Genomic DNA, 26,660 nt, shown 5'->3' with positions numbered 1-26,660 from the left:
GAAGAGAGAAGCAGAGAGAGACACAGGCTCCCTGTCCGAGGAAGCAGCTGCGCAGGGAGCCCTGCCAGCTGGGGACACCTCGCCGGCCCCTCACGGGGAGCCATGGGGACCCCTGGTCTTGGGAAGAAGTCCTAGTTTTGCAGCCGGGCCTGGGTTCCAATCTGGGACGCCCCCCAGCGCCACGCCACACCATCTGCTCACAGGCTCCAGCCCCGGTGGCCAACACGGGGCAGACTCTGATCCCAGACGCACCAGCCCCATGACACCCGTGAGCAAGTCAAGCTCCCTGAGTCTCAGGGCCCAATTCTGGAAAATACGGACAAAACCACGCCTCTCGAGGCTGGGCGAAGATTAGATCCTGCAGCTGTGCCTTCGGAAGAAAGCCTTAGGCTCACAAGGTCACTAGCCTGGTGCAGGGGGACGCTCGCAGAGGGGGGGCGCCCAGGCTTCCTGCCCAGCCCAGGAATGCCTTGGAAAGTCTTCTCTCCCCCAGAGCTGGTGGCCTCGAGGGGCTCCTCCCATCCCTGATCACAGAATGCTCCCCTGGAGGGAATTTTCCTGCTTACTGACCAAGACTTCTTGAACATAAATTTGTCATTAACATAGCCCGCCCAGGACAAAATACATGAATTCCAGATTGCCGCCTTCTATTTTTTCTAAATTCACATAACTCTTTTAAAATGTGTAGGGGGTCATCCCTGATGACCCTCATCCCCTCCCCTCTGTGACACAGGAAGGCACTGTGATGGCTTCTAAGGTTGGCCCCAGGTGGCAGTCATCCTGCCTTCCCTGGCCTCCTCCTTCCCATCCAGCAGAGGCGGCCCCACCCCCTCTGGGGGGTGGGCGTTGGGGGGGGGGGTTCCGGAACACCCTGCAGAGCTGCACCAGCACCAGACATACAGCTGAGACCCAGAGGTCCCCAAGTACACAAGGAGAGGGACAGTGCGATATGCCTGCAGGAGGGCCCACCTCGTGGATGCGGCCAACCCCCATACGGGGAGACGTGGGTGTTCACCAAACACAGTCCCCATAGGCAGGGGCCCACAGGAAGTTCCAGAAACCCAGAGATTCATGTTTCCTGCGTTTCTAGGAAAGGAGCAGACATGGAGATCTAACGGGTCCTGGCCTGAACAGTTGTGGGGGCCAGTCACCCCGCGGGGGAGTGACCCGGCCGTTAGTTCTCAGGACTCAACGCAGTAGAACAGATTCATAACATTTCTGGAACCTGAGAGAAGCCAAGTCCCGCTCAGCAGCACTTTGATGGAAGCGACCTTGAATGCGTGGGCGTTTTCAAGGGGGGGGGGCACTGTGGTAACAATGCCTTTGTGCAGTGGGTGGGCTTTCCATGCCAGCTTCATGTGGGCGCGCCTGGGAAGAGCACCCGCGGCATGCAGCCCCCCACACCCCGCTGGGCCCGGAGGGTTTCAGAAAAACCTCTGTCAGAGCAGCCAAACAGTGCGGAGGTCAGAGGACTTTCCAGAGACAGTGACGGCCGCCCACGCTGTCGCTTCCTGCCGGGAACCAAGGGCAGCTCTGACCTCACCAGACACCCGCTCAACTAACCCACTCACAAGGACTGCTGTTCCCGGATCCACAGAGACAACCGCAGTGGTCTCCAGGCGCACAGGCTGGCTCTTGGGCAGTCCAGGATCCGTGCACCTTGCGGGGGGGGCGGGTGGCAGGCACCTCACCCCTGCTCCCACTGCCAGGAGCAGACCCTCAGGCCCAAGCCATGAAACAGGGCCTCTCCCGTGGCTGGGAGCCACCCTAAGGTACCCTCCTACCGAGAGAGCCATGGCCCCACTGGGTGGTGGGCACACGAGGGTAACACTGCTGGTGGAGGCTGGGGGAATTCTCCAGCAGGAATGCCCTGCGCGTCCCCCATCGGAGCTCATGGGGAGGGGAGGGTGTTGCGAGGGAACAGAAGGCTTCTCCCCAACATCAGGGTGGTTTATGCCTGGCCGATCCTAGAGAAGAAGCAGGAGAGGCAGGCCACTAGCCAGAGGTTTGATCCAGACCCCTACCTGACAATGTCCTCATCTGTAAAATGGGCCAGCCTGCGGGTCCGAAACCGTCCCTCACTTTCCTCAACTTTTCACCTTCTTCTCAGGGTTTTTCATTCTTTTTAATCGCTGCCCCCATCAGGAGCAACATCCGGCTGCAGGACCGTATTTGAGCCTGTGACCTTCAGCTCCCAGGGTCGCCTTTGCAAGGGGCTCTATTTGAAACCATTAGGTGCCAATGCTACCCTTTGTAAACATAGTCAGTTTGTATCCAGGAGCACTCAGCTCCTGGCGCTCCTACTTCTCTTTCCGCCTCCCCAGAGCTTTGCGAAGCGTCCATCTGCCCATCTGCCGCCGCTGCCAGCTTTGCCGCTGGGCTGAGGAATCCGCTGTGAGAATAGGCACCCACGTCCGGGCAGCAGGAAGCCCGGGGCTGCACCACCCTGTTTCATCAACTTGGACAAGACACCTAGCCTTTTCTTTGCCTCCGTTTGCACACCCGTAAAATGGAGCCATAACCGCAGCTCCCTCTGGGGGTTGCCTCATGCATGAAAGGCGAAATGAACTCAGGCAAGGCAGTCAGCACACACGCTGGAGATGTGTGCCCCATGCTTTGTCTCTGAACTCACCCTTCCTCTGCAAGATTGCAAAGTAAGTTACTATTACTTTGAGGTCAGGAGTCTGGCCTCCTGCCGGTTCCCAGGCGGCTCCCAGGCAGCTCCCGGTGCACAAAGGTCCCCTCTTTCCCTGCAGCCAGGCCCTGATCCCTCCACCCTCCAGCTGCAGACTCCAGGGGGGCCCCTCCTTGGCCCCTCCAGGCCTCTCCACAGAAAGGCCTTTCTAATACTTGTTGATTGATTTGCAAATATAACCTCCCCTGCCCTAAAGAGGGGAGAATCACAGGACGCAATCTCTTTCAAAGAGCCAAGAAGTGGAGCACTTCAAAGACTCAAAGAGGGCAACGGGCACACAGCAAACCCACCAGAATGTCAAAACGGGGTTCCTGAAGGCCGGACGTCAGGCAATGAGATAATTAATGCAATATTAACATTAATGCAATGAATGCAATGAAAACTCGTGACGTGCTATTTTCAGGATATGTTTCAAGTCTTGGAGGCCCACGCGTCCATATCACAGGGAGTGAAAACCCGGAGAAACTCCCAAGTGTGGGAAGGGCTGGGACCCCGTCTGGGTGGGCGCTTCTCCGTAAGCAGGCAGTGACCGCCCTCAGCAGTGCTCTCTCTTGTCCCCACGACCCCGGGGCGCTGGTATGAACCACGGTGGACAGTGGGGGTCACCCTCTGGCGCTGTCTTAAGAATCCAGTCCCTTCCCGCCACACACAGATCTTCGTATCACTTCAGGCAAAGCCCTCAGCGCCCTTGTCAGCCAGCGGCGCCCACCCGCACGCAGACCCCCGCCCGCGCCCCGGGACCCTCCCCCCTGCGGCTTGTCAGCGGCGGCGCGGCGGGCCGGGGGACACGTGCCACAGGTGGCGCGGGGTCCCGGCGACCCCGCGCGGTTTCTGCTCCTTCGGAAGGAGCGAGCTCCCCCCCACCCGCCCCGCGCCTCCCGCCCAGCCCGGGGACGGGGACGGAGCCTGCTGGCCGAGAGCGGGAGAGGGCCCCCGAGCTCGGCTCTCCGCCCTGCAAGTCTCGGGACTCGTCCCAGAGAGCGAAGTCCTCCGGGCGCCGCCGCGCATTACCGCTCAGGCCGCGCCCCCGGACCCGGACCCGGACCCGGACCCGGACCCCGGATCTGCGCCGCCGGCCCCGTCCCCGGACCCCAGGCCGGCTCGCTCTCGCGCGCTTCCCGAGCCCCTCCCCGCGCCCAGCGCGCTGTCGCCGGCGCCGGCCCGAAACAAAGCGGGCGGCTGCGCGACCCGGTACCTGGGCGAGCGGCGGGTCCCGCGGGCGATGGCCGCAGCAGGCCGGGCGCTGAGCAGCGCAGCAGCGCGCGGGCGGGCCGTCCTCCTGGCTCGCCGCCGCGCCCGCCGCAGGGCCCCCTCGAGGCGGAGCGGGCAATCGCCGCCGCCGCGCCCGGCCGCCGGTCACCTGGCCTCAGCGCCCAGCCCTGCGGGCGCAGGGCGGACCCGCCCCCGCGCACCCCCGTGGGCCCCTGCGCCCCGGGACCTCCCGCCAGGCCCCGCGGGACCGCCAAATGGTGGCCCACCCAGGGGTCCCTGCTCCGAGAGTTCACGCGCCGCAGGTGGGGGGCGGGGGGAGGCTGGAGGCCTGACCCCTGCAAAACCGGTTGTTCTTTCCTTCACTCATTCCTTCCTTCCTTCCTTCCACGCTGCAATTACTGTGCCCGCGGGAACCCAGGCCTCCCTGCCCGCGGGTAGCTCACACTCTAGCACGGTTCTGCAGACGTAAAGCAGCGCTGCCATAGGGGGGCAAGGCCCAAGATGCTTTAGAAGTGCCTGGAAGGGACTTCACAAGTCACATGACTTCTTAAAATGAGCCGGGAGAAACAAGGAGGACTGTCTGGCCAGAAGCGTTCAGGAGAGCAGGTCCCAGGCCAGAGGGATACTCAGGGCAGGAGAGGCAGAGAAATTCCAGCATCCCCCCGAGACTCAAATATCCCCTCAGTCAGTCTCTCAGCCTCTGTTTACCCATTAGTGAAATCTGGGAAATGGGCAGCACCCTCCAAAGATGCCCTTGGAAAACACACAGCCCTCTGCAGATTTCGAGTGCTGCCCCTCACAGGCAAAAGAACGGTGTCAACAAGATCTTATCCTGAGGCCCGTGAGTGCGTGGGAAGCCCCGGCACAGGGAAAGCACATGTGAGAAGACACCCACCCTACAACCTGCAGAAGAAGGGCAGGGGTTGTACCCGCCTCGGGGACCAAATTGTCTTAGAATCCCACCTGGAGAGGCCTGCGCACGTCTTAAGTTGCTGTTACCAGGAACGGCCCCTGATCGGGGCTGGACACCCAACGCTACCCGGGCCCTCGGGGTCCAGCCGTGCCTGTCCTGGCTTGCGGGGACCTTCCTCTGTTCTTCACGGAAAGCAGAGGCTGACCCTCGCTCCTGTCCCACTCCTACCCTGCAACGCCTCTTGGAAAGGCCAATAACCCCTGCCTTGCTCTAGAGGGTAGCATGATTTCTCAAGAGGTCAAAACTTGTGACTCTCATCCTCAGACGGCAGAGGGTACCGTGGAGGAGCCTCAGCAGAAGAAGGGAGGAGTGAGGAGGTCGCAGCCCGCGGACCCCTAAACGGGGCTGAGGCTGATGTTATCACCCATAGGGAAAGAAGCTGAAATTATAGCTAACCTGACCAAGGTCACCCAGCTGTTCAGCAAGAGAACGTGACAAAGATCCAGAACCATCAGGCCGACAAGCTCCTCTTAGCTCTCTTCCACGCTGCCTTGTTCTGCCCATCCAGCTGTCCCGGCTGTGTCAACTGGTCTCTTTACTGGAACATCCCAGAGCCGACCACCTCTGCCCATCCTGTGTCTCAGGCTCTGTCACAGTGTCCAGGTCCCTGCTGGCTGAACGACTAGGTGAACTTGAACTTCTGAAGGTACCAGGACATCTACTTGCGGGGACAAGGCCAATAAGCTTGCCCGAGATCACGCGGCTGGGAAGCGGGGGATCCTCGCCCCTGCGGGGCAGCCTCTCCTAAAATCTCTGTCCTCAACTTTCTCTCCCTCAAAGCCGAACAGTGCCACCCACCCCGCTGTCCCTTGCCAGCTAGCTGTCCCTTGCCTCTGGGACTGTGGACACGTGGAGGCCTATTGAGACAGTGTCTGTCTTCATACATCCCTCCGCAGAGCCCCGAGAAGGGAGGAGGCACACTGGACCTGGTGTTCTCGTGCATTTCCCTTAGCCCGAGCAGCTGGCTCCCAGATTCACCGAAATGCAGATGCCCGCACCTGCCCGCACCTGGCCAGAGACTGGCACAGGGTGGGGCGGGCTTCCCAAATCCAGGAGCTCCCACTTCCCAGCCCACAACTTGGACTCTCCTAGAACCTGAACAACAACAGGGCACGCTGCAATTATCTGAAAAGGGGACACACATTTTTTCCATCCTTACCCATCCAAAAATATCTCAAATCTGAAAACAAAAGTCAGAGCAGTTTAGCTGAGGTCAAACAGGCTTACACCAAACCCGCCACTCCCTCCCCAGCACTGCAGATGGGGCAGGCGTGGGTCTGGGTGGGGGCTCGGCCACGTCTCCACTGCCCAGAGCCCCTCTTGTTCCTTCCCACTGGAGTTCTGAAAGAACTTTCTGGAACTTTGTTGTTGCCATGAAGATGGTCTTGGCCACGGCCGCAGTCTGACAATTCAGACTGGGTCAAAGACAGCATGTGGGCAACGATGTGGATAATTTTCTGATTTCCTTGCACTGAAAAGTAACATTTTCCAGGGAGCCACTGGAAGGGGAAGCAGGAAGCAGGACACGGGATGCTGGGAGGCTGCAGCAGGTCCACAAGCTGGTGCGGTGCATTTAGGTACGGTGCTCCTCCAGAGCTCACAGGGACATGGCCCCCTTCCCTCCCTATGCTTCTCTCCCCCGGCACACAAGTTCACAGGCACGACCCAGCACCTCGCCTTTTCCGTTCCCCAGAGGCTTTCCCTAAACCCATGGAATCTCAGTACTCTCTGTGCTAAAATGCACGCACACCATCTTCCGCAGCTATGCCCCCCCCCCACCTGTGCCCTGCTGGGGCCATGGACATCGGCTCTGAGACAGATCTGAGCATGTTCATATGCCAGGGGAGAGACGGAGGCAGGCAAAGAGGGTGCCGGTGCTGTGGGGGCTGTCCTGGAGCACATGGGTCAGTCTTGGGCGTGGAACACTGCTGGAAGGCCGCCCTTTGCCTCTGAGGTCGTCCCCAAAGGAGGTGGATGGCTCAGGGCCACCTCCCAGCAGCCCGGCCAGCAAGTGTTCATTGAAGGAATCTGGACCACTACAGGGACCTCGAGGTCCCACGGGGCTGCTTTGTCCCGAGAGCAGCCTGCCCAGAGAACCCAGCTGGGCTCCATCCTGCCGGCCGCTGGGGCTGCTCTCTCTCCTGATGGTCCCGCGCCCCACCCCACCCCAGGCAACACTTAGAGAAGGAGCCCAGGAGACTGGAGGCAAAGAGCGGGAAAACGAATGCCATGGCAGAGCGGGAAGAAAGTCGCCGCAGGGCGGATCGGCTCGGGACTTCTGGGGCCCATCCCTGAAGCCCTGACAGTCCAGCGTTCTGTTTCTGCAGCCAAACCCATTCCTAGGGGATCAGGGCCTTCCGGAGAGCTCCGAGCAGAGGGGTGAGGACAGGAGCCGCCTGAAGGGGCGTGGCCTGGAGCGTGTGGGCGTGGCCTCCTCCCCCATCCCCCCGCCCTAGCCTCAAGCACTAGCGCCTCTTCCTCCCGCCCAACCCTCCCCCGCAGGTGCGCAGCCGGGTCCTGAGACTCCGGTCCTGAGCTCCTGGTCCAGGGGCCGCACTGATGGGAGACCCGCAGCGCCCCCGCAGCGCCCCTCGCTGCTCCCGCCTGCCTTCCGCCCAGCTACGTCTTGGCCTCCCCAGTGCTGAGCTGGGCGCAGGGGCCTCCGCGAGCCTTTGGCGAGGGTGTGTGTGTTGAATAAGCGGGTGATCCTGGAAGAACGAACCGGTCTGAGGGGCCCGGGTGTCCAGGAGCGCGGATTGTGCTGGGCATGGAGCCTGTTTGAGATTCTCTCCCTCGTCCTCTGCCTCCGCCCCCCACCCCCCGCTGCCTCTCCCTCTCCCTCTCTTTTTCTCTTAAAAAAATAAATAAATAAATAAATAAAAACTGCCCTGAAGAAGACCTGGGAGGAGTAACCCGGGGACAATGAGCAGACCCAGCCCCCGCGCCCCACGCTAAGGGCTGATCCCACTCCCCACTGGGAGGAGCCGGAGCTCTGGGAGAGAGGGCGGGTTCTGGGGTCTGGGTCCCAGCAGGAAACCCATGAGTGGAGCCCAGAGCTGGACTAGTGCCAAGGAATGAAAGGCTTGAGGCAGTGGGAGGGACCCGGCCCCCAACTCCCCAACCCCACAGAGCTCTTGGTGGCTAAAAATCTCGAGCCATCTGAGCAACAAAACAAACACAGTTTGGGGCTATCATTCAGAGTATGGATATAAACACGCATGACTCCATACTGATGGACTGACTGGCTGAATGAGTGCGTCCGAATAGGGCCGATCCCCCTCAGAGAAGATTTCCAAACAGCCTATGTGGCTAGCTCCCCACCAAGGAGACCGGGAGATGGGGCTCCCTCCCCACCCCCAAGCCTGGGGGTCAGGGTCTACAGTGACCCTGAGCGGTGCTGAGAGCAGATCCCCTCGACCTGAGGTGGTGGGGATGACGCTCGGCCTCTGTGTCTCCCTCCCAGCTCACCCTGAACTCCAGCCTACGCGGGAGGAAACGCCAGACAATCCCAGCTGAGGGGCTGTCGGACGACGAAACACTGACCAGCGCTTGTCCACACTGTCAAGGTCATCAAAAGCCAAGTGTGAGATTCTCTCAGGAGGATCCCAAGGAGACACAAGGACTAAATGTCTGCTGGTGTCCTGGGCGGGGTGCTGGGACAGAGAAAGGATGGTGGGCTCCCATTAGCGAACCCCGAATACGCTGTGGGCTTTAGAGGAGCGTGAGGTCCCAGCCCCGGTACCTGAGCCATGACAATGTGACCGTGTAAGGCAGGGTCTCCATCGGAGAATGATGCGGGGAGTGGGTGTCTTTCCTGGGGCTCTGCACGGTCCTTGCCACGTTTCTATACCTCTAAAGCGATTCTCAAATGAAAAGTTTATATTTAAAAATGCCATCAGAGCTAGAAAGAGAAAACGCTTCCCTTACAGAAGCGAGCACCGCCGTGCGTCCCCGGCCGCAGATAACCAAGAACGAGATGTCACCATGGACTGCCCCTCCACGTCCTGGAGAGAGCCAAGCACCCCCCAAACTTCCGTGAACCTTCGGCTACAAAACACGTGGTTCCCTTGCTCGGGGAGCTTGTGTCGACTGAACTTGTGGACGTGCGGAGTTCCTTCCCTTTGTCTCCCCTTCACATCTGTGTCCTTCTTAAACTTCGTCTTTTTTAGTGAAACATGGATTTATTTCCAAAGAGATGAAATTTCTGGGATAAAGTATGTGTCTGATTCCACGTTTCTGCCCTGTGTGTCGTGGTGTCTGTCCAGCTGAGCAGGAACAGTGGGCACCGCGGGGGACATAGGGTGCCAAGAAGGACATGACTTTCTAAAACATACATGTTTCTACTGAAGATAATGTGAATATTTAAGGAAAATTTAAAGCATCGATAACACCTGACCTTCATTCTAAGGACATCAGACATAGTAAACCATTTACATGGTACATTGCATGTTCCAAATCCAGACTGATGGACTTCGTGAACAGTGCTTTACAACAAAAACTGTGACTTAATTTCAAACAAAGGTATTACCATCCTCTTCCTCTATTCTGTGTGTGATCTACTCGGCGAACCCACTAGGTTCCTGACATGAGTACCAGTCCCTGATGCTCCGACTGCTTTTCCCACATTCTGCACCGAATTCAACAGCACCATGGGGGGAGCGGGACGCAGATTATGATGCAGATCTCAAGATAAGCAGTGATTCCTGGGGTGCTTGCAGGGCTCAGTCGGTTAAGAGTCTGTCTGTCTTCCGCTCAGGTCATGATGTCAGGGTCCTGGGGTCGAGTCTCTTCTCCCTCTGCCCCTCCCCCCTCTCATGCACGGGCACTCTGTATCTCTCAAATAAATAAAATCTTAAAAGAAAAAAGCAGGGGGCACCTGGGTGGCTCAGTCCTTAAGCACCTGCCTTCGGCTCAGGTCATGATCTCAGGGTTCTGGGATCGAGCCCCACACTGGGTTCCCTGCTCAGTGGGAAGCCTGCTTCTCCCTCTCCCATTCCCCCTGCTTGTGTTCCCTCTCTCTCTGTCAAATAAATAAATAAATCTTAAAAAAATAAAGATAAGCAGTGCTTCCTGCACGGAGCTGTGGTCAGGGGCCCCCAGAAGACCCAGGAGTCTCCCCTGCAGATCCTGGGCAGGGAGTGCTGACCGGGAGCAGCCTCGGGACTGTAGAGGCTCTGGCGACTGCCACAACCAAGCCGGGGACCGCAGAGAATGGAACTTTGCTGAGGTCAGCTCCCAGCCGTGGCTGACAAACCAAGGGCCAGGCCAAGCGTGCATCTCTTGACCACAGTCCCGATGGACCACCCAGACAGCAGAATGTCCCCACCAAATCATGCAAGAATGAAGCTGTCGGGGGCAGAGGCCCAGGGAGGTGGACAAGGAGAGCCCTTCCTTGGAGACCCATGGACAGGTCCCCATGCGCACAGCCCCCCCTGCAGGGCCTGAGACAGAATCCCAGTTGGAGGGGGAACTTCAGTGGGGAAAGTGGGTTCCTGCTCACCCCATGGTGCTGTCGAATTCGGTGCTTGAAGTCAGCTCCCCGTATCGTGGGACCTTCCCCGCACCCTCAGCCACACGCTCCTTCAGCTGTGCTGAACTGTGACCCCCCCAGATTCATATGTTGGAGCCCTAACTCTCAGGCCGGGACTCAGAACGGACTCAGAATGGACTCAGTCTTAGAATGGACTTAGTCTCAGAAAAGGACTGTACTTGGAGAGGGGTCTTGAAGAGGTGATGGAGGTAAAACGAGGTCCCTAGGGCAGGTTCTACTCCAGGACACTGGGTTCCTCATCAGAGGAGGATGTCAGGATGCAGACGCACATGGAGGGACGACCCTGTGAGGACACAGGGAGGAGACGGTGTCCGCATGGCCAGGAGAAGCCTTGGGGGGTGGGGGACCGGCCCTGCCACGCCTGGATCCAGGGCGTCCAGCCTCCAGCCCCGGAGGAGAACAAGTGTTGTTTAAGGCGCCCGGTCTATGGTTTTCGCCATGGGAGCCCACACGGAATAGGACAGAAGCCCCCGATGCTGGCTTAGAGCGCAACCTGAGATCACGGGCACATGCGTTCCCTCCCTCCCTCACTCATTCATTCATTCATTCATACATTCATGCATCCAGCAAAGGTTCACAGAATACCTGTTCGGTAAGATGTTGTTAGATGCCTTGCGTAACATGGTTCCCGCAGACCTTCTGGAATACAGGTCTGTCCACGCGCATGTCTGCCAGGTCCCATGCTGTGCAAACCTTTCCTGAGCCCTCAGCCGGTGTGAGCCCTTGCCTCTAGGATCGCCATGGTGAGACATCAGGGTCCATGCCGTGCCAGGCAGATCTCAAGATTCCAGAATGTTCCGGGCGGCAAAGTCCCCGACCTCCACCTTCCATGCCAGGATGTCCCCTTCACCATCCCTGACGCTCGCCAGGCTCAGCTTGAAGGCTTCCAACGCAGGGGAGCTCCCAGGCTTGGAAGCATCAGCCCCCTCTCCCAAGGAGTGAGGAGCGGCTCAGGCTGGCTGGTAGGAGGGCCTTCTCGGGAAGCCCTGACAGTGTGAAGATGTGCCCCAGCCCAGGAGTGGACAGGTTGAGTACCCCTGGGGGAAGAAGAAGGAACAGAGGCAGGTGCACAGTGAGGCCCAGGAGCAGCCTGGGGTAGGGGCATCCAAGGAGATGGCCCCGAGGGGAGGGGACAGATGGAGGGTCCCTGCCTGGGGCAGGAGAGAGGGCAGAGACCCAACGCTAAGCATGGGCCCTTCCAGTTCTGGGGGAGAACCCAGTGAGAATCTCCACCGACCTGCAGCCTTCCACCTCTGCCAGCCTGGGGTCCTGTCTGAGACACAGGGCCCTGTCAACTGCAGCCCCGAGTCTCACTGGCCCGCTGGTGGCTTCCCTGTGGCCCTCTGCTCTGGGCCTGACAGGTAACTCAGCCAGCCTCTGTGGTTGGCCTGGGCGGCGCCTGTGGGTGGCGGGAGGTGGAGCTCAGTGCCAGGAACCCTGAGCGGGGGTGGGGGTCGGGGAACCCAGGTCTGACAACCGTTCCAGGGGAGCACCCCCTGCCACAGGCTCCGGCCGCCAGGGAGAGGACCGGGGAGGGCCAGTCCATTCTCCTCTTCCTGCTTCTAGCCGGCAGCCCTGGACTTCATGGTTTTGCTTGGAAACAATTATGAATTACAGAAGGAATCACTTGGTATTTTATGTTCGCTCAGCGGCTCTCCATGGAGAGGGAACCCCGCCCAGCAGGCCTGCCCAGGAGAAGGCTTTGCGGCCATGTTCCCAGGTCAGCATCCGGCTGGCTCCCAAACTCAGCTGGGGACCCTCCTGGCACAGCCCGGGTTGGGGTTGGGAGCAATTAGCAGTTGGAATCTGAGAGCAGAAAGGGGGCAGCAGGGAGAAGACGGCCAGGCGTAGGGGGTGGGGGGAGGGGGCGTCTGTGAGCTCCTCCTCCCTTCCCCCAGGCAACAGGGGCCAGGAATTATTTATCAAATGGTACTAGTTTACAAAGGGTTAGTCAATGGAGGATTCTTTCTAAACAGACTCCTTTGAAAATGTAACATATAATTTATTTATAAAAACCACGCACACCGGGTCTCTGGCATTCATCTGTTGCTCGCAGCGAGGGCCGGGCGCACCCCTGGCTGAACACAGGCCATCCCCCCGGGAGTGAGCACGGGCGCACCTGCCCCGCACGCTTGCCTGACCTCAGACAGGAGCCCCAGCCTTGTTTCTCGTTCTGACAAACTTCAGAACCAGCGTCCCTGTGCTGTACCCGTGAGCACAACCATGAGAGAGATAGAGGCCAACTGATCTGGGTCTTCATGCAGGCCCGGGGAGGGGGGCTGCACCCCACCCCCGAGGGGCACGAGTTCACACTCGGGGGGTCCCTCCATCTTCTCCACCGGGGAGCTCCCTGGGAACACAGCCGGCAGTAATATGGAATCCTGGTGTGGCCCAGGATTTGCTGTGTGACTTCGGTGAGTTAATGAACCTCTCTGTGCCCTGGTGTTTTCTTTTGTAGAAGTAGGGACGACACTACAACCAACCCCATCCGGCTGTTGGTGGGTTCCCAGCTCTGTTCAGAGCTGTGTCCGGTGCTCGCAGCAGACGTTTAAGGAGGCTGGCCGGGACCCGTGCTCAAAGAGCCTCCCTTCACCTTCGTTCCTCCAGCCCCAGCCAGGAAACAATCTGCTGCCTGAGGTGTGGCTTTTCCCAACCTGCAGATCGTCAAAATCACATCAGGGGCGGGGCAGATGCGGGGGCAGATTCCTGAGCCTGAGCTCCGAATTCCAGGGCTGGGTCGAGGAATGTGCTTAAAAAAAAAAAAAAACAACAACAACAACAAAACAAAAACAAAAAACCCCCTGTTTTTGTAACTACTGCCTAGGAAGGAGATGTGTATATATTTAGGAGGAGGGCTTTGTTACCCTGAAGCATGAGTTATCAACATCTCCTTTCTATTAAAAATGGTCTTTTGTGGGGGAAAAAAGCCCGTAGATTTTAAACTAGTGCAGGAATGTAGGTGGGTGTATTCCCCGCAGATCTAAGAGAGGAATTCCGACCTGCAAGATTCCTTAGCCTGGCCTGTGCCCTGGGGGCTCTCGCTGGCTGGTGCCCGTCCCATCTGGGGCTCCCCATGGTGTCCTCTGATAGGGCTGGAGGCTAGGGGAGCTGAAGATCCTGATGGTCAGAAAGGCACCCAGGACGCTGAAGGTTTCCAGCTGAGAAGAGTGCAGGAGCTCCCCTGAACACACCCACTTTCCCCCAAGGGCAAAGGAGTGTCTGCAGTGAGTGTCCCCTCCCCCAGGGCCCCAGGAAGTCCCTGCTGAAACCATTCCCCCCCCCCGCCCCCCATGGTTCTCAGTCCCCAGTCACTCCTGTCATTCCCTGGGGTACCTGCAGCCGGGGCCCCCCAGCCTACAGTGGGGACAAGTGAGGCTGGCTTGTGCGGAGGCTGCCGAGAGCCCCCTGAGGAACCCCAGTGCCCCCAGAGCTGCCCAAGAAACCCTGTGGCCCCCCAGATTGTACCCCAAGACACTAGGGTCCTCCAGAATTGTATCCTGAGACCCTTAGACTGGATCCCAAGAAACCCCAAGCCCTGTCAGGTTACACCCTGAAAAACCCTGGGGCCCCCACAGGCTGCACTCCATGAAAACCCAGGACCCCCCCAATCCCCTCAAGGCTGCACCCCAAGAACCCTCTGAGCCCCCTGAGGGTTGCTTCTGATTATTTTGTGAATGAGATTTTTACTCCCAGGAGAAAACATCCCGACACACTCCCTGGGTCCAAGGCCACTCTCTGCTCTGCAGACCTTAGTGGACAGACCTCCATGGGTCTCTATCCATCCGCGACTCTAGGAGCGAGTCTTTGGACGGGAGCACGGTGCTCAGCCTGGCCTGTCCCAGCCAGGCCGAGATCACAGGGCCGGGGGCTGCTCTGGGTTTCAGCAGCATTCTTCCTTAATAAGTAAATGGGTGGCCGGGGACCGGGCTGTTTTCCTTCCTCACGGATTCCCCAGAGCCCAGCGAGAGGACACGCGGCGGTTATGGCCCCCCTTCTCTGTCCCGTCCAAAGAAGAGCAGCGAGCAAGTCCCCACAAACAGACACCTGGCAGAAGCCCATTGCCACCTGGAAAGATGAAGCCTGGCCTCCAGAGTTTTCCGAGGGGAAGCCGGGCAAAGACCGGATGAGACCCGTGAGGCCAAGGGGCGGGCCCAAGTCCAGGCTGTGACTCTAGTAAGTCAGACACTGAAGAAAGACAAGCCTGTGGCTAATCAACTCATGATTAAAATCAGACTTCGTTCTGGGCCCTGCAGGCTCCAGGATTCCTTTTAAGTAGAGAATCTGCGTGTTCTGCCACGGAAAGCCACGGACGTGAGGCCAACAGACCACACACCTGCCGCGCCCTGCCTGGGAGCCAGGCGTTCCTCGCTGCTGCCTGCCAGACCCAAAGGCAGGCCGGGGTTGACTGGAGTGGTGGGGATGGGGGTAGGGAGCGGGGCCTGGGGCTCTAGTCCTCTCCCCGGCCCTGGCCCCTATGTGTGCCCAGCCATGTGCCGTGGCCATCTCACAGGCTCTGCGCATGCACAAACATTCTGCACTGGAACATGGACATCCGTATCCAAAAATGACGGCTTTGACTTTCCAATATCAGGGCTCTTGTGTGTATCAGTTTGGTTCAATAAAAGGTTCTATTAAAAAAAAAAAAATGTTTGCCAACCTCTGTCCTGAGTTTCTATGGCGTGATCCGTAGGTGAGAAAATTGGGGCCACAGGATGGCAGGACCTGCCGGCCTCCTCCAGGTCAGACACACACTCCTTCCTACCTGGTTCTGCCCAGCCCCGGGGTCCGCGGTGGGACACACATGAAAACCAGCACTAGCCCCGCGGGGCCGCTCGGAGGAGCAGGGTGACCTCCAGGGACCCGGGTCTGCCCTCTGGTACCAGCCCTCCTTCCTTAAGCTACTCTCCCTGGCCATCCCTTGATTCGCCCCCCCAAAAGAAGGAGGTCATTTCCCACTTTGAAGCCTCTGCAGGACCTTGATCATCCTGCGGCTGGGAAAAGCCCTGGGAAAACCGTCCGTGACCCCACCTGACTTTCCCCTGACATTCGGGCACAGAGGTGTTCCCCAAGCTAGTCTATAATGAGACATACAAGCACAGGGCAACACTTCCCGAGGACACACCGTGGGGTGGGAGTGTCCATGTACTTTACTGTTCCCGTTGTGTGTGTGTGTGTGTGTGTGTGTGTGTGTGTTTTAAAGATTTATTTATTTGAGAGAGAGAGCAGGGCAAGGGGGAGCGAGATTCTCAAGCAGACTCCCGGCTGAGTGGGGAGCCTGATGTGGGGCTCGACCCCACGACCCCGAGATCATGACCTGAGCCAAAACCAAGAGCCAGACGCTTAACCGACTGTGCCCCCCAGCCGTCCCATCAGTCACACGTTTTACTGTCTCCATATTGGTGTCCCCACTTCACTGCAAAACAAAACAGAAACCCCCGGATGGCCATTCAAGCCGCAAAGCGCTGCCTCAAGCCCCAGCCTGCCTTTCCAGGGACCTCACCAGGGACCAGAGATGGAGACTGGATGCCAGTGTTTGCAAGGATGGCCTCAAAGAAGGTTCTCAGCTACAGCAGACTTTGCCCACACGCTCTGATGCAGTGGGGGAGGGGCGTGCTTACGTCCATGAAAATGTGGTCAGAATAAGCCTAGCAAGAAGGAAGGGGGTTACGGGGAGGGGGGGCGGGGAGGGTGAGCGGGGCCCGCTCTGGGTCGCGGCACTGTCGGCAAGCTCTCCTCGCACTTTCCCTGGTTTTCCTGGATTCCCCATGGGCTCATATCACTTTCCCAACGTGGGATAAAAACACATTTGCCCGTGTCTTAAAATGATGGGTCCTCATAACTCCAGCCCGGTTGTTAGCTTCTGAGACCCCATCCCGGAGAGAGTGGGGCCGCTCTGTGTCCGCAGCCCTGCTCACCATCAGCGTGGAGACTGCTTCTCAGCAAAGCCCATTTCCCTTCTCCAAACAGAAGGACACAAAGCAGCTTTTTGACCCTGGCCAGCTCTTGCCACATACTTGGGATGCCAATATTCTTGCAAAGAGCCTGGAAGGGCCCCAGTGGCCAACCTAGACGTGTACTTCTAAGTAAATCATTTCACTTGCCAACATTCCTTTCTGGGGTGACTCTTCCAGCCCTTACGCGCCGCTCTGTCTCCCCGCCCCGCTCAGCCCTGCGGCAAGACCAGCGCCTCCGTCTGTGTCTCCGAGGAGCTCGGGGGCCCAGCCCCCCTCCTCCCCGGCGTGCGGTCTCTCTGACTCTGTCACGGCGATAAGCTGCGAAGATAAGCATGAGTCCTTCAGCAAGTAACGAAACAGCAGAATCAAGTTCACTCGGGCAGGAAGGTCATCCTCATTCCGGATCATGTTGTTACATGCGTGTCGGCGGAAGTCAAGGGTCAGCATACAGTCCTGGCTGGCCGCACCCACGGCAGGGCTGCCCGTCACTGGCCGTGGGTGATGGGCCACATCAAAAGTCTGAGCGCAGCAGGTAACGAATCAGACGTTGAACAAGAAGGCCGGCTCCCTGCAGCAGTCTGCTAGATGGCGTCCGGCCCGCGGAGTGGGTAGACCCGATGTCGGCGAGTGTGGCCCACTTGCTGGCCAACTGGCTGAGTACAGGGGGTGCCGGTACGGCCCAGAGGAGCCGGGGGTGCCATCAGGGGATCTGGAAGACTGGGCGAGCTTGCCAAAGGGGTAGGCTGTGGTGCGGGAAGCCCAGAAGCCAGCAAGAGACACATCAGAGCAGCTCGGAGACCTGCTGGGGAGCCTTGTTTTCTGTTGGACTTCAGGCTTATTGCTGAGTGGGGGAGAGTCTGAGCCTCAGGTCGTGACCCCAGCGATGAACGTGAACATCTGAGGCTCAATCGTGTCTCTGGTCAAGGTGGGGACAGACGTTCCTGTTACAGATTCCTGCCGCCTGCTGTGTGCATATTAACTTTTTACAAATATAAATGGTATTTTATTAAGAAAAAGAGGACTAGGGGGCCCTGGGGGGCTCAGTTGGTGAAGCGTCCGTCTTCGGCTCAGGTCATGATCCCGGGGTCCTGGGATCCGGCTCCCTCGTTGGGCTCCCTGCTCAGCGGGGAGCCTGCTTCTCCCTCTCCCTCTTCCTCTGCCCCTCCCCCCACCACCACTCTTGCACACACAGTCTCTCTCTCAAATAAATAAATAAAATCTTAAAAAAAAAAAAAAAGAAAGAAAGAAAGGAAAAGAAGACCAAGACATTGCTGTGGGCTGAGCTCTGTGCCCTCAATATCCCTAAGTGGAAGCCCTAGCGCCTCCAGGACCACAGGATGTGACCGCATTTGAATGCAGGGCCTTTGAAGAGAGGACTACGGTACAAGGTTATAGGGGCTTTAGTCTAATATGACCGGAGTCTTTATAAGGAGAGGACATCGGGACACAGACACGCGTAGAGGGACGACCCCATGAGGACCCGGGAAGGAGATGGCGTCTGCACGGCCAGGAGGGGACTCTGGAGAGACCAGCCCTGCCGCACCTGGATCTCCGACTTCCAGCTGCCAGCCCAGGGGCAGGATACATCTCTTTGTTTTCAGATGCCCGGTCTGTGTGCGCAGTTCTCTTGGGCTGAGCTGACCGATACAAACATGAAGCTTCCTTGGAGGGGGCCTTGGAGGGGGCCGGGGGAGAGAATTCCCTTGCTGTGTGCTCTGCCGGTCATGCTACAGGGACGTTCCCCAGCCTGCAGACTTGTCCCATGAGATTCACGGATGCGGTTTCACGGCTGTGGTCCTGAGCACCTGAGGCACCGTCAGGGACACCCGTCTCGGGGTCCCCCAGCATTCCTTTGTGATCTGCTGCACACGTGTCCTCAAGTGACCCGCCTCGAGTGGAGTGCCTGCCGACCCTGCGACCTCAGAGCGACACCGCGCAGCTCCGTCTGGGAGGCAGGTTCTCGTACCCTGGCAGTGGTTGTGCCGTGAGAGGAATTCCGCCGCAGACTTGGGGTCCCCACCCAGCCCTTCTTGGCCGGGTCAGGGTCCTGCCGGCACCCGTGGCCTCGCTCCCACAGACACAGCTCCTCCGGCGGGTCCCTCTGCCATGAGGACACACGGCCACTGCCCCTCGCCGGCCACCCCGTCTTCCAGCCCCAGAAAGAGGAAGGACCCCACGGTCACAGCTCCTTGGGAGGAAGGCTGCACACCTGTCCCCAGCACTGTGCTCTGCCAGCTCCCAAGTTTCCCCATGTGACAGGGTCACCCCCCCCCCCCGCAATAATTCCCAGCAGAGGGTAAGCAGCAGCCAGGACAGGCCCTATCCACAGACACAGGGGCTGTTGGCTGAGGAGCTGCACTTCTCTGTGAGGCTCGAAGGTCTGTCTTCGGAAGAGCAAATTCTCTAGCGGTCAGTGTGGTGGCTGATGGGTTGTTGGAGAATCACAAGCGGGTTGGTCGCTAAAGGGTAACAGCGTTCTGTGGGGACGGAATCCGATCCCGTGTGTTGGCAAGGGACATTTGAACAGCGCTGGCCACCAGACAGAGGCTGGGATGCCCCTGCCCGTTCCAGAGCAGGTGCACGGGTGCCAGCCTGAAAATACCTGAAGGACGCTGAGGCTGCCTCGTTTCTCAGAGACCCCGGGTTACGTGCGCCTGAGGGGGCCGTGGCGGCCGTCACCCAGACCAGGAGGGGTCCCCACTCCCCGTGGGGATCCGCTGGGACCCTGCTTCCTCTCCCGCAAACTCAGTGTGGGCGCGGTGGGCGATTGCCGAGAAGCACCGCCCACCCACGCCTGGCCACCCCCACCCCCACCCCGCAGGCAAGTCTCACCCTGGCCTCTGGCGTCCAGCATCTGGAGCCCGACGGCGCCGGTGCAGGGGAACCGCCTGGTAACGTGTCCAGAATTCCTCCAGCCGGTTCGCCATGGGCCTCGTTAAAGGTGAAGTTATAGAAACTTGTAATTACATAAATCGTATTAGAAAAACAAAGGCCGTCAATTCTCAAAACCTATCACTTCCACATTATTCTGCTTTATATCGGCATTGTTTCTGCCCCCAGGGTAGCCCCATCTGTTGGGTCTGCGCAGGGGAAATGCGGTGTCCTGGGCCGACCTGGAGCCGGCTCGGGGATGTCCCACCGGGAGCTTGGCTGCCTCGGCCAGAGACGTTTATGCGCAGACACTGGCAGGTGCTTCAAACCAGGCGTGTTTTCCCCAATAACCCACTGGCAAACATTTACAGCACCCCAGGGCCATCCTCTTTTGGAGGGCGGTGGTGACTGGCACTTGGGGTGAGATACGCAGGCGGGGCGGGCGGCCTTTGGAAACTCCCATCTGCCCCAGGGAGACAGATAGAATTGATGCAAAATGTTTCGCTCAGTGCTGGGACCTTAATTCCTCACAAACGCCTCTGCTCGTCAGCCGGTACAGCCTTCAGCAGGTGCCTGCCGCCCACCACCACGCGGCGACCTGCCCGGGGAGAGTCTCATTTGTGCACGTGCACCCCTGAGGCCCAGGCGTGCAAGACGCCAAGACGCGGGCTCCCAAATGTGTCTCGAAAGGAGAGACCCTTGCCGGCCATCTCCACGCCCGTGCGAGCGGCTCAGGGAGGCTCGCGTGTTTACAGAGCTGGAGATACAGCGAGGCATCCCGCAGTGGGAGTCTCCGGCGTGTCCTGTGGGTACTCGGGTACTCAGCCCTTCTGTGCCCGGGCATGCTGGCAGCCAGGATGTGGGTGAGCGACTGGCCTTCTGGACTGCCCACCCCGGCCGCACAGGGGGTGAGGGTGCTTACCAACCCCTCCCGTCACCCCTACCAGCTCTGATTCTCTGCTCCCATGGCCTCAGTCCCGGTCTCACCCTTGCTCCTCTCTTCAGCCCGCTGCCACTCCCTCCTCCAGGCCTGGCCATGGGGCGCTTGCGGCCAGCTCCAGCTCCTTCCACCCCAGGCTGATGGAGAGGCCTGGCCCCGGCTCCCGCTGGTCTGCACAGAGCCACAGGCAGACCGACTTCTCCACAGGACTTGCCTGCAAGGGACAGGGGTCAGCCCCTGCTCACCATGGGGAGGGCTGCACGGGGCCCTGGAGACGGGGCGGCCCCAGGACCTGTGGTGGCCCGGCCTGGTCGCCAACACGCCCGCGGTAGCTCTGCTCTTCCCCTACCCCCACCTCCCAGCAGCCAGAGACCCCACTCTCCATCACGCAGCAAGAGTGAGGGAACATGCCCAGGGTCCCCGAAGCAGACATAACTCATACAGTACAGTCCTGCACCGGCCAGTGCTGGGAAGCAGACCCACCATCCTCTCCCAGGGTCCTTGCTGGGGCCGGTTCCAGAACAAGGTGGGGCAGGGAAGGAGGGGCAGGCTGCTGGGGCCCCGGACAGCAGGGTCTGTGGGGGCCGGACGGGGATGTGAGGAGACTCAGGCTCTGTCCTGGGGCTGTGCATTGCCCCAGTGAGCCGAGGCAGAGAGGCAGGACTCACAGGGAGTCCCCTAGGGCAGGTGCCTTAAGTCTCCCAGAGAAGGACAGATTGCTTTCCTACTAAGTAATTGGGGGGAGGGAGGCCAAGAGAATGCAGGACTGAACGGAGAGAGAATTTGGGGGCCCAAGAGCGGGCCAGGCAGGTCGTTGTTCAAACAGGGTTGGTGCTTGAGAAAGTCCCCTTAGGTACCTAACAGCTGTGGTGAATTTCTGTCCCCTTTCTCTCTCTTTTCCTTTTTCTGGCTGCCAAATATTAGCATGGAAGGAACCCGTTAACCCTTTCCAGGGGTGGGCACTCCTGAGCCCCAGACCGTTTTAGGGCTTTCTCTCAATCCTCGAGCGCTTTTAAAAAACCATGTTGGGTTTGTAATAGCTGAGGTCAGGAGGTGCCCGAGGACGGGACCCTGTGGAGGGTCCCTGGCGCGGCTGTGTTTCTGCAGGGCCGACCGGAGGGGGCGGGGGGAGGGGGGCGGGCGTCATGTGACAACACCCGGCTGCCACGGATGGCCCTTGGCTGCTTGAAAGGATCCAACAGAGCTTCGACTTCGAGAAATAACTCTGTTCCTTGGGGTCGCAGCTGGGCGCGGGGATTGCTCTAAATCGAAACCAGCTGTTTCGTCCTGTTACCCAGACTCCCCGCGGGAGCCGCAGAGCCGGGAGACCCCTGCTTGGAGACGGGGGCCCATGTCCAGCACGGAGGTTCCGGGCCCTGCTCCGCAGCCGTGTGCGGTAGTTTTGGCCAAGCACCCCTGATTCTCGGGGGGTAGAGGTGAGGTCAGTAACCCGGGCTTTCCAGGAACACGCTGCCAGAAAGGGGCACGTCCTCCCCTTGTCCCGCCAGAGGAGCTCCTACAGGAAGTGCCTCTCGATCCCGTGGAGATTCAGAGCAAGAGCTGGTTTTAGGCGGCTTTTATTTTGTCGTAAAAGAACAGCACGCGCACGGCAGGAGAGCCAACGCCCCAGAAGGGCTCTGAAACCCCCTCCCCTGCACCGAATTCCCAGTCCGTCTTCTCGAACCCTACAGCCCCTCATTGTACCCGGTGCCTCACCCCAGAAGTTTCTCAGGGATCAGGAACTCAGGTGGCAGGGTTGTGAGTTTTGGGGGCTGACGGCCTGGGTTTAAACCTCACCTTCTTGTCACTGGCTGTGTCACCTTGTCGTCTGTTAACTCGGGCCTCTGTTTCCTGTTCTGTGAAATGGGCACAACTTCCTAGCTCAGAAGGTTAGATGAGGAGGTGCACGGCGAGCTCCCAGCACAGGGCTTGGCTTGCAGCTACCTCTCCATCTGTTATGACAGCACTGAGGGGTCCGTTCCAAAGCACTGGGCAGTGCAAGGGGCGTCCCCTCTTTAACTCTTTCAAAACCCTGGCCCCCAGCTGGGCACACCTGTGCATCACTTTGTGTGTCTGTGGGGTCCCAGCACACCCCACCCCTGCCACTGAGATGGGGTACACTTGGACATGACACCTCCTCCTCTCCTCGGATCCCCACGCCCAGCCTGTTCTGCTCTGGGCGTATGCTCTGTCCACTTCTCAGTGGGAGGCCCAAGCTCCCTGAGCTCGGCCTGTCTGTGGCCCCTCACTGGGCCCGGTCTCAGTTGAACCCAAGGAAGGAAAGGAAGGTTCTGTCTCTGAGCTGTGGGCAACCGGGGACACTTGGTTTGCAGGGCCCTGTAGGTCAGCGATGGGGACCAGCAGGCAGCAAGTCCAGGGGCCTCGTCTCTAGGAAAAGTGGCTGTGGGAAGGGGGTGACATCCAGGACAGTGCTGATGGACTTGTTTTGGACCCGTGGAGTTCAAGGGGGCCACCACGCAGGTGTCTGCTGGGAATGCTGGCTGCCTCTTGACCACGGAGCTCAGAGCCGGCCAGCTGCCTTGGTAGAAGGTGGCTTGTAGGATTCCGGCCCCGGCTAGGGTCCTGTCCCTGAGGACACATGGCCTGGGGCCTGGGGAGGCTCTGAGTAGAATGCGGGAGGCTGCTGGGAAAGGCTCAGGTTGGGGGGTGGGACCCAGGGAAAGAGGGAGGTGGGGAGGGACGATGAGGAGGAGGAGGGGGGAGGAGACCCGGACCCTGACCCCTGACTCTTCAGGGTGACCTCAGTCCCTCCAGGCAGCACCCCCAAGGAGATGGCACTTGTGCCGTTGTCTCTGGTCAAGAATCAGGCTGAAAGTGGCAGAAATGAGGTTTGGGCTGAAATCGCCTTAGGGAGTCCCTGGAGGCCTGGGCTGGTGAGCACTGGGGCAGGACCACACCGGGGATGACTGGCCACTGTTAACCTCTGTGTGGCTCTGCCAGAGCCGGAAGATACCAGCACCTCCATGTGCCAGGTGCCCGTGGTCACCGGCTGCCAGAAGCAACCTTGAGCCCCACGTGGCTGGCTGCTGGGGTGCCCTTGACGCTGAGTAGAAGACCTGCCCCTGGGGAGCAGATGGGCCTTGAGTGAAGTCGAGAAACCAAGGAAAGTGCAGCAAAAGGATGCCGAAGGGAAAAACCGGCTGCTCCTGCCCGGGTGGGTTTTCCAAACACTGAGCGATTCCGTTATGTCTTTATGGCGCCGTCTGCGGAAGCAGGGTTTCAAGCCTCTGGCAGCCGCGAGACAGGCACGCCCTACCCACTCTTGGGCGTTTGCTGTGGCCGCCACTTGCAGGAGTAGGAAACCCCGACGGCCTCTGGGCGCGGGCACTGTTGGATGGAGAAGTCTGGACAGACAGAAACCCCTGCACGGACATGAGCTCATGTTCTAAAAGTTCAAATCCAGACAGACCCAGGGCAGAGCTGGGACGTCCCCGAGGTGTGGTGGTTGCAGGCTGTGCGCACGGTGGCATCCGGGTGGACGGGGACCAGGCCAGCCATACCCCAAAGGGCTTTCCAAATGTCCCTGGAGGAAACCAGTAGCTCGTTTTGGAGACCCAGGTCCCACGCAGAGGGTGAAGGACGGCCCGTGTTTGGCTGCTCGTGCTCACACAGGGGACACCGGGGTCCTCACCGGCTCACCCTCCGGGTTTGCCTCTTGACCAACTGTGCACATGGGGAGAACTTGCAGGGACAGCAGGGATGCATGCCCCGCGCCTGGAGCCCCTCAGGGTATTTGCTGTCTCTCTGTTCCCCGTTTCCTCCCATTCCTTCTCTGATGCACCCGAAGCTGGACCACAAAGCCTGGGACATGGGACACCCCTCTCCTGAGGATAAGGGCTCTCTCTCGCATCCCCAAATCCTGTCACCATGCATGAGAATTAACACCATCTCCCGAGAGTATCCACTGTCCTGCCACATGCACGTCCCCCGACGGCTCACAGAACTGTGAAGCAGCACCTGTCACCATTCACCCATCCTATGGGTTGTTTGTCTCCCTAGAGAATTCCCACTTCCCATGATGCCAGGTCTAGGGAGCCCAGGTGGGGAAGGGTGACTCTGTGCTAGCCCCAGAACGAGGTCCCAGTGGAGGTCAGGGCCATTGATGGTGGAGGTCAGGGATGGTAATGGTGGAGGTCAAGGGTGTGTGATGGTGGAGGTCAGGGGTGGTGATGGTGGAGGTCAGAGGTGTGTGATGGTGGAGGTCAGGGCCGGTGATGGTGGAGATCAAGGGTGTGTGATGGTGGAGGTCAGGGGTGTGTGATGGTGGAGGTCAGGGATGGTGATGGTGAAGGTGAGGGCCGGTGAAGGTGGAGGTCAGGGCCGGTGATGGTGGAGGTCAGGGATGGTGATGGTGGAGGTCAAGGCCGGTGATGGTGGAGGTCAGGAGTGGTGATGGTGGAGGTCAGGGATGGTGATGGTGGAGGTCAGGGGTGTGTGATGGTGGAGGTCAGGGATGGTGGTGGTGGAGGTCAGGGATGGTGATGGTGGAGGTCAGGGATGGTGATGGTGGAGGTCGGGGTGTGTGATGGTGGAGGTCAGGGGTGGTGAGGTGGAGGTCAGGGCCGGTGATGGTGGAGTCAAGGGTGTGTTTTGGTGGAGGTCCGGGGTGTGTGATGGTGGAGGTCAGATGGTAATGGTGGAGGTCAGGGATGGTGATGCTGGAGGTCAGGGATAGTGATGGTGGATGTCAGGGATGGTGATGGTGGAGGTCAGGGATGGTGATGGTGGAGGTCAGGGCTGGTGATGGTTGAGGACAGGGGTGGTGATGGTGGAGGTCAGGGCCAGTGATGGTGGAGGTCAGGAGTGGTGATGGTGGATGTCAGGGGTGTGTGTGATGGTGGATGTCAGGGCCAGTGATGGTGGACGTCAAGGGTGTGTAATGGTGGAGGTCAGGAGTGTGTGATGGTGGAGGTCAGGGATGGTGATGGTGGAGGTCAGGGATGGTGGTGGTAGAGGTCAGGGGTGTGTGATGGTGGAGGTCAGATGGTGATGGTGGAGGTCAGGGATGGTGATGGTGGAGGTCAGGGCCGGTGATGGTGGAGGTCAAGGGTGTGTCATGGTGGAGGTCAGGGGTGTGTGATGGTGGATGTCAGGGCCGGTGATGGTGGAGGTCAGGGCCGGTGATGGTGGAGGTCAGGGTGTGTGATGGTGGAGGTCAGGGGTGGTGATGGTGGAGGTCAGGGCCGGTGATGGTGGAGGTCAGGGATGGTTATGGTGGAGGTCAGGGGTGTGTGACGGTGGAGGTCAGATGGTGATGGTGGAGGTCCAGCCTCAGGTCTAGCAGCAAGTGTGACTTGCATTGGTCAGTCACTGCTAACTCACAAGACTCTGGGCGAACCTGACACAGTTTGCCCATCAGTGTGGGAGAAAACTGCATGTCAGAGACCAGAGCAGAGGTCCAAGGGCAGGGGGACCTCTCCGTGGCCAGAAGGTAGGGGAGAGGGAGCGCCAGGAACACCTGCTGGGGGACCGCCTCTGAAGGCCTGGAGCACAGAGAGGAATGGAGGAAGGCCCTTGGGGTCCCCCTTGCCCCTCTGTGGCGGCCTCACGCATGTAACAGGAGCGACGGCAGGAGGCTCACTGCCCCTGGGAAACAAGAGATGCTTCTGTTCGGACGTTCGGGCCGGCGTGGGAGGGGAGCGGGAGCAGCGGCAGACACAGGGGCCCAGCTGCGTGCTCCTTGCGTGCCCCCCGGCGGAGGACCCGGCAGCCGGGCTGGGAGGTGGTGCGCCCCCCCATTCAGCCTCGCGCCCCACGGGGAGCCTGCGTCTGAGCAAGGCCTGGCCCTCCTTGATTAACAGAGTCCGGAGCTCCAACAGCGGCTGCCCCAGTGTCCTCAGGTCAGGGTGCTGCACGTATCTGCACAACCAGGGGCCCCAACATTGTGGCAAAGCACAGATCTTGCAAAGCACGAGACATTGCTGAGAAGGCAAGAGAGCAGGGCTAGGAGAGAGGGCAGAGCTCAGCCTGGTGGCTCACCCGCGTGGGGATGGGGTCCCCAGGCCCCGGGGGCTCCAAGGACTGGCAGGAAAATGGGGTGGCAATGCAGGGAAAACTCAGGGTAGTGTCTGGTCCTCAGCGGAGCCTAATGGACCTTCTGCCAACCCCCCTCTCTCGCTGCTGCGTGTGCCCCTGTCCGGCTGAGTCCTGCGTCCCCGCTGGGTGTCCTGGGCTAGGGGTGCCCCCCGCCTTGCAGCACAGGCCTCCAGGTCACCCGCTCACTGGTTCAGTGCAGATCCGGAGAACCCCACCCCCGCTGAAACCCGAGCCTTCTCTGGAATGCAGGACCCTGTGAACAGAATGGTCCTCTTTACTTTGGCAGCTCCGGCTGGAGAAGGAAAGCATGGGGGTGGGGTGGAGAAAAGCCAGAGACCCCAGCTCTGCTGTTCCTCAGAAGCTTTACAGGAAGTGGTTAGCGGCCTGGGGCTAGGCCCAGACGTTTT

General features: G+C 59.6%; 2 protein-coding genes across 3 annotated transcripts in view; both read right to left on the bottom strand.

Annotated features, from left to right (window-relative positions):
* Positions 1–4,000, bottom strand: part of TNS3 (tensin 3) — a 197,203-nt gene extending 193,203 nt beyond the window's left edge. For both annotated transcript variants that reach the window (XM_032875022.1, XM_032875023.1), the window contains exon 1: positions 3,891–4,000. The gene's annotated coding sequence lies outside the window, so the exon portion shown is untranslated. The remainder of the gene's footprint in view (positions 1–3,890) is intronic.
* Positions 4,001–20,257: 16,257 nt separating this feature from the next.
* The window catches only part of PKD1L1 (polycystin 1 like 1, transient receptor potential channel interacting), a 166,311-nt gene continuing 159,908 nt past the window's right edge, over positions 20,258–26,660 (bottom strand). Inside the window, exon 61 of the mRNA XM_032874935.1 lies at positions 20,258–20,410. Within this exon, the coding sequence (XP_032730826.1) occupies positions 20,258–20,410 (153 nt within the window). The remainder of the gene's footprint in view (positions 20,411–26,660) is intronic.

This window comes from Lontra canadensis, unplaced genomic scaffold, assembly GCF_010015895.1.
Source record: "Lontra canadensis isolate GAN:19392208 unplaced genomic scaffold, GSC_riverotter_1.0 scaffold54, whole genome shotgun sequence".
In the NCBI taxonomy this organism is placed as follows: Eukaryota; Metazoa; Chordata; class Mammalia; order Carnivora; family Mustelidae; genus Lontra; species Lontra canadensis.
The sequence above is the reverse complement of the archived record's forward strand: the minus strand, read 5'-3'. Positions and strand labels throughout refer to the sequence as shown.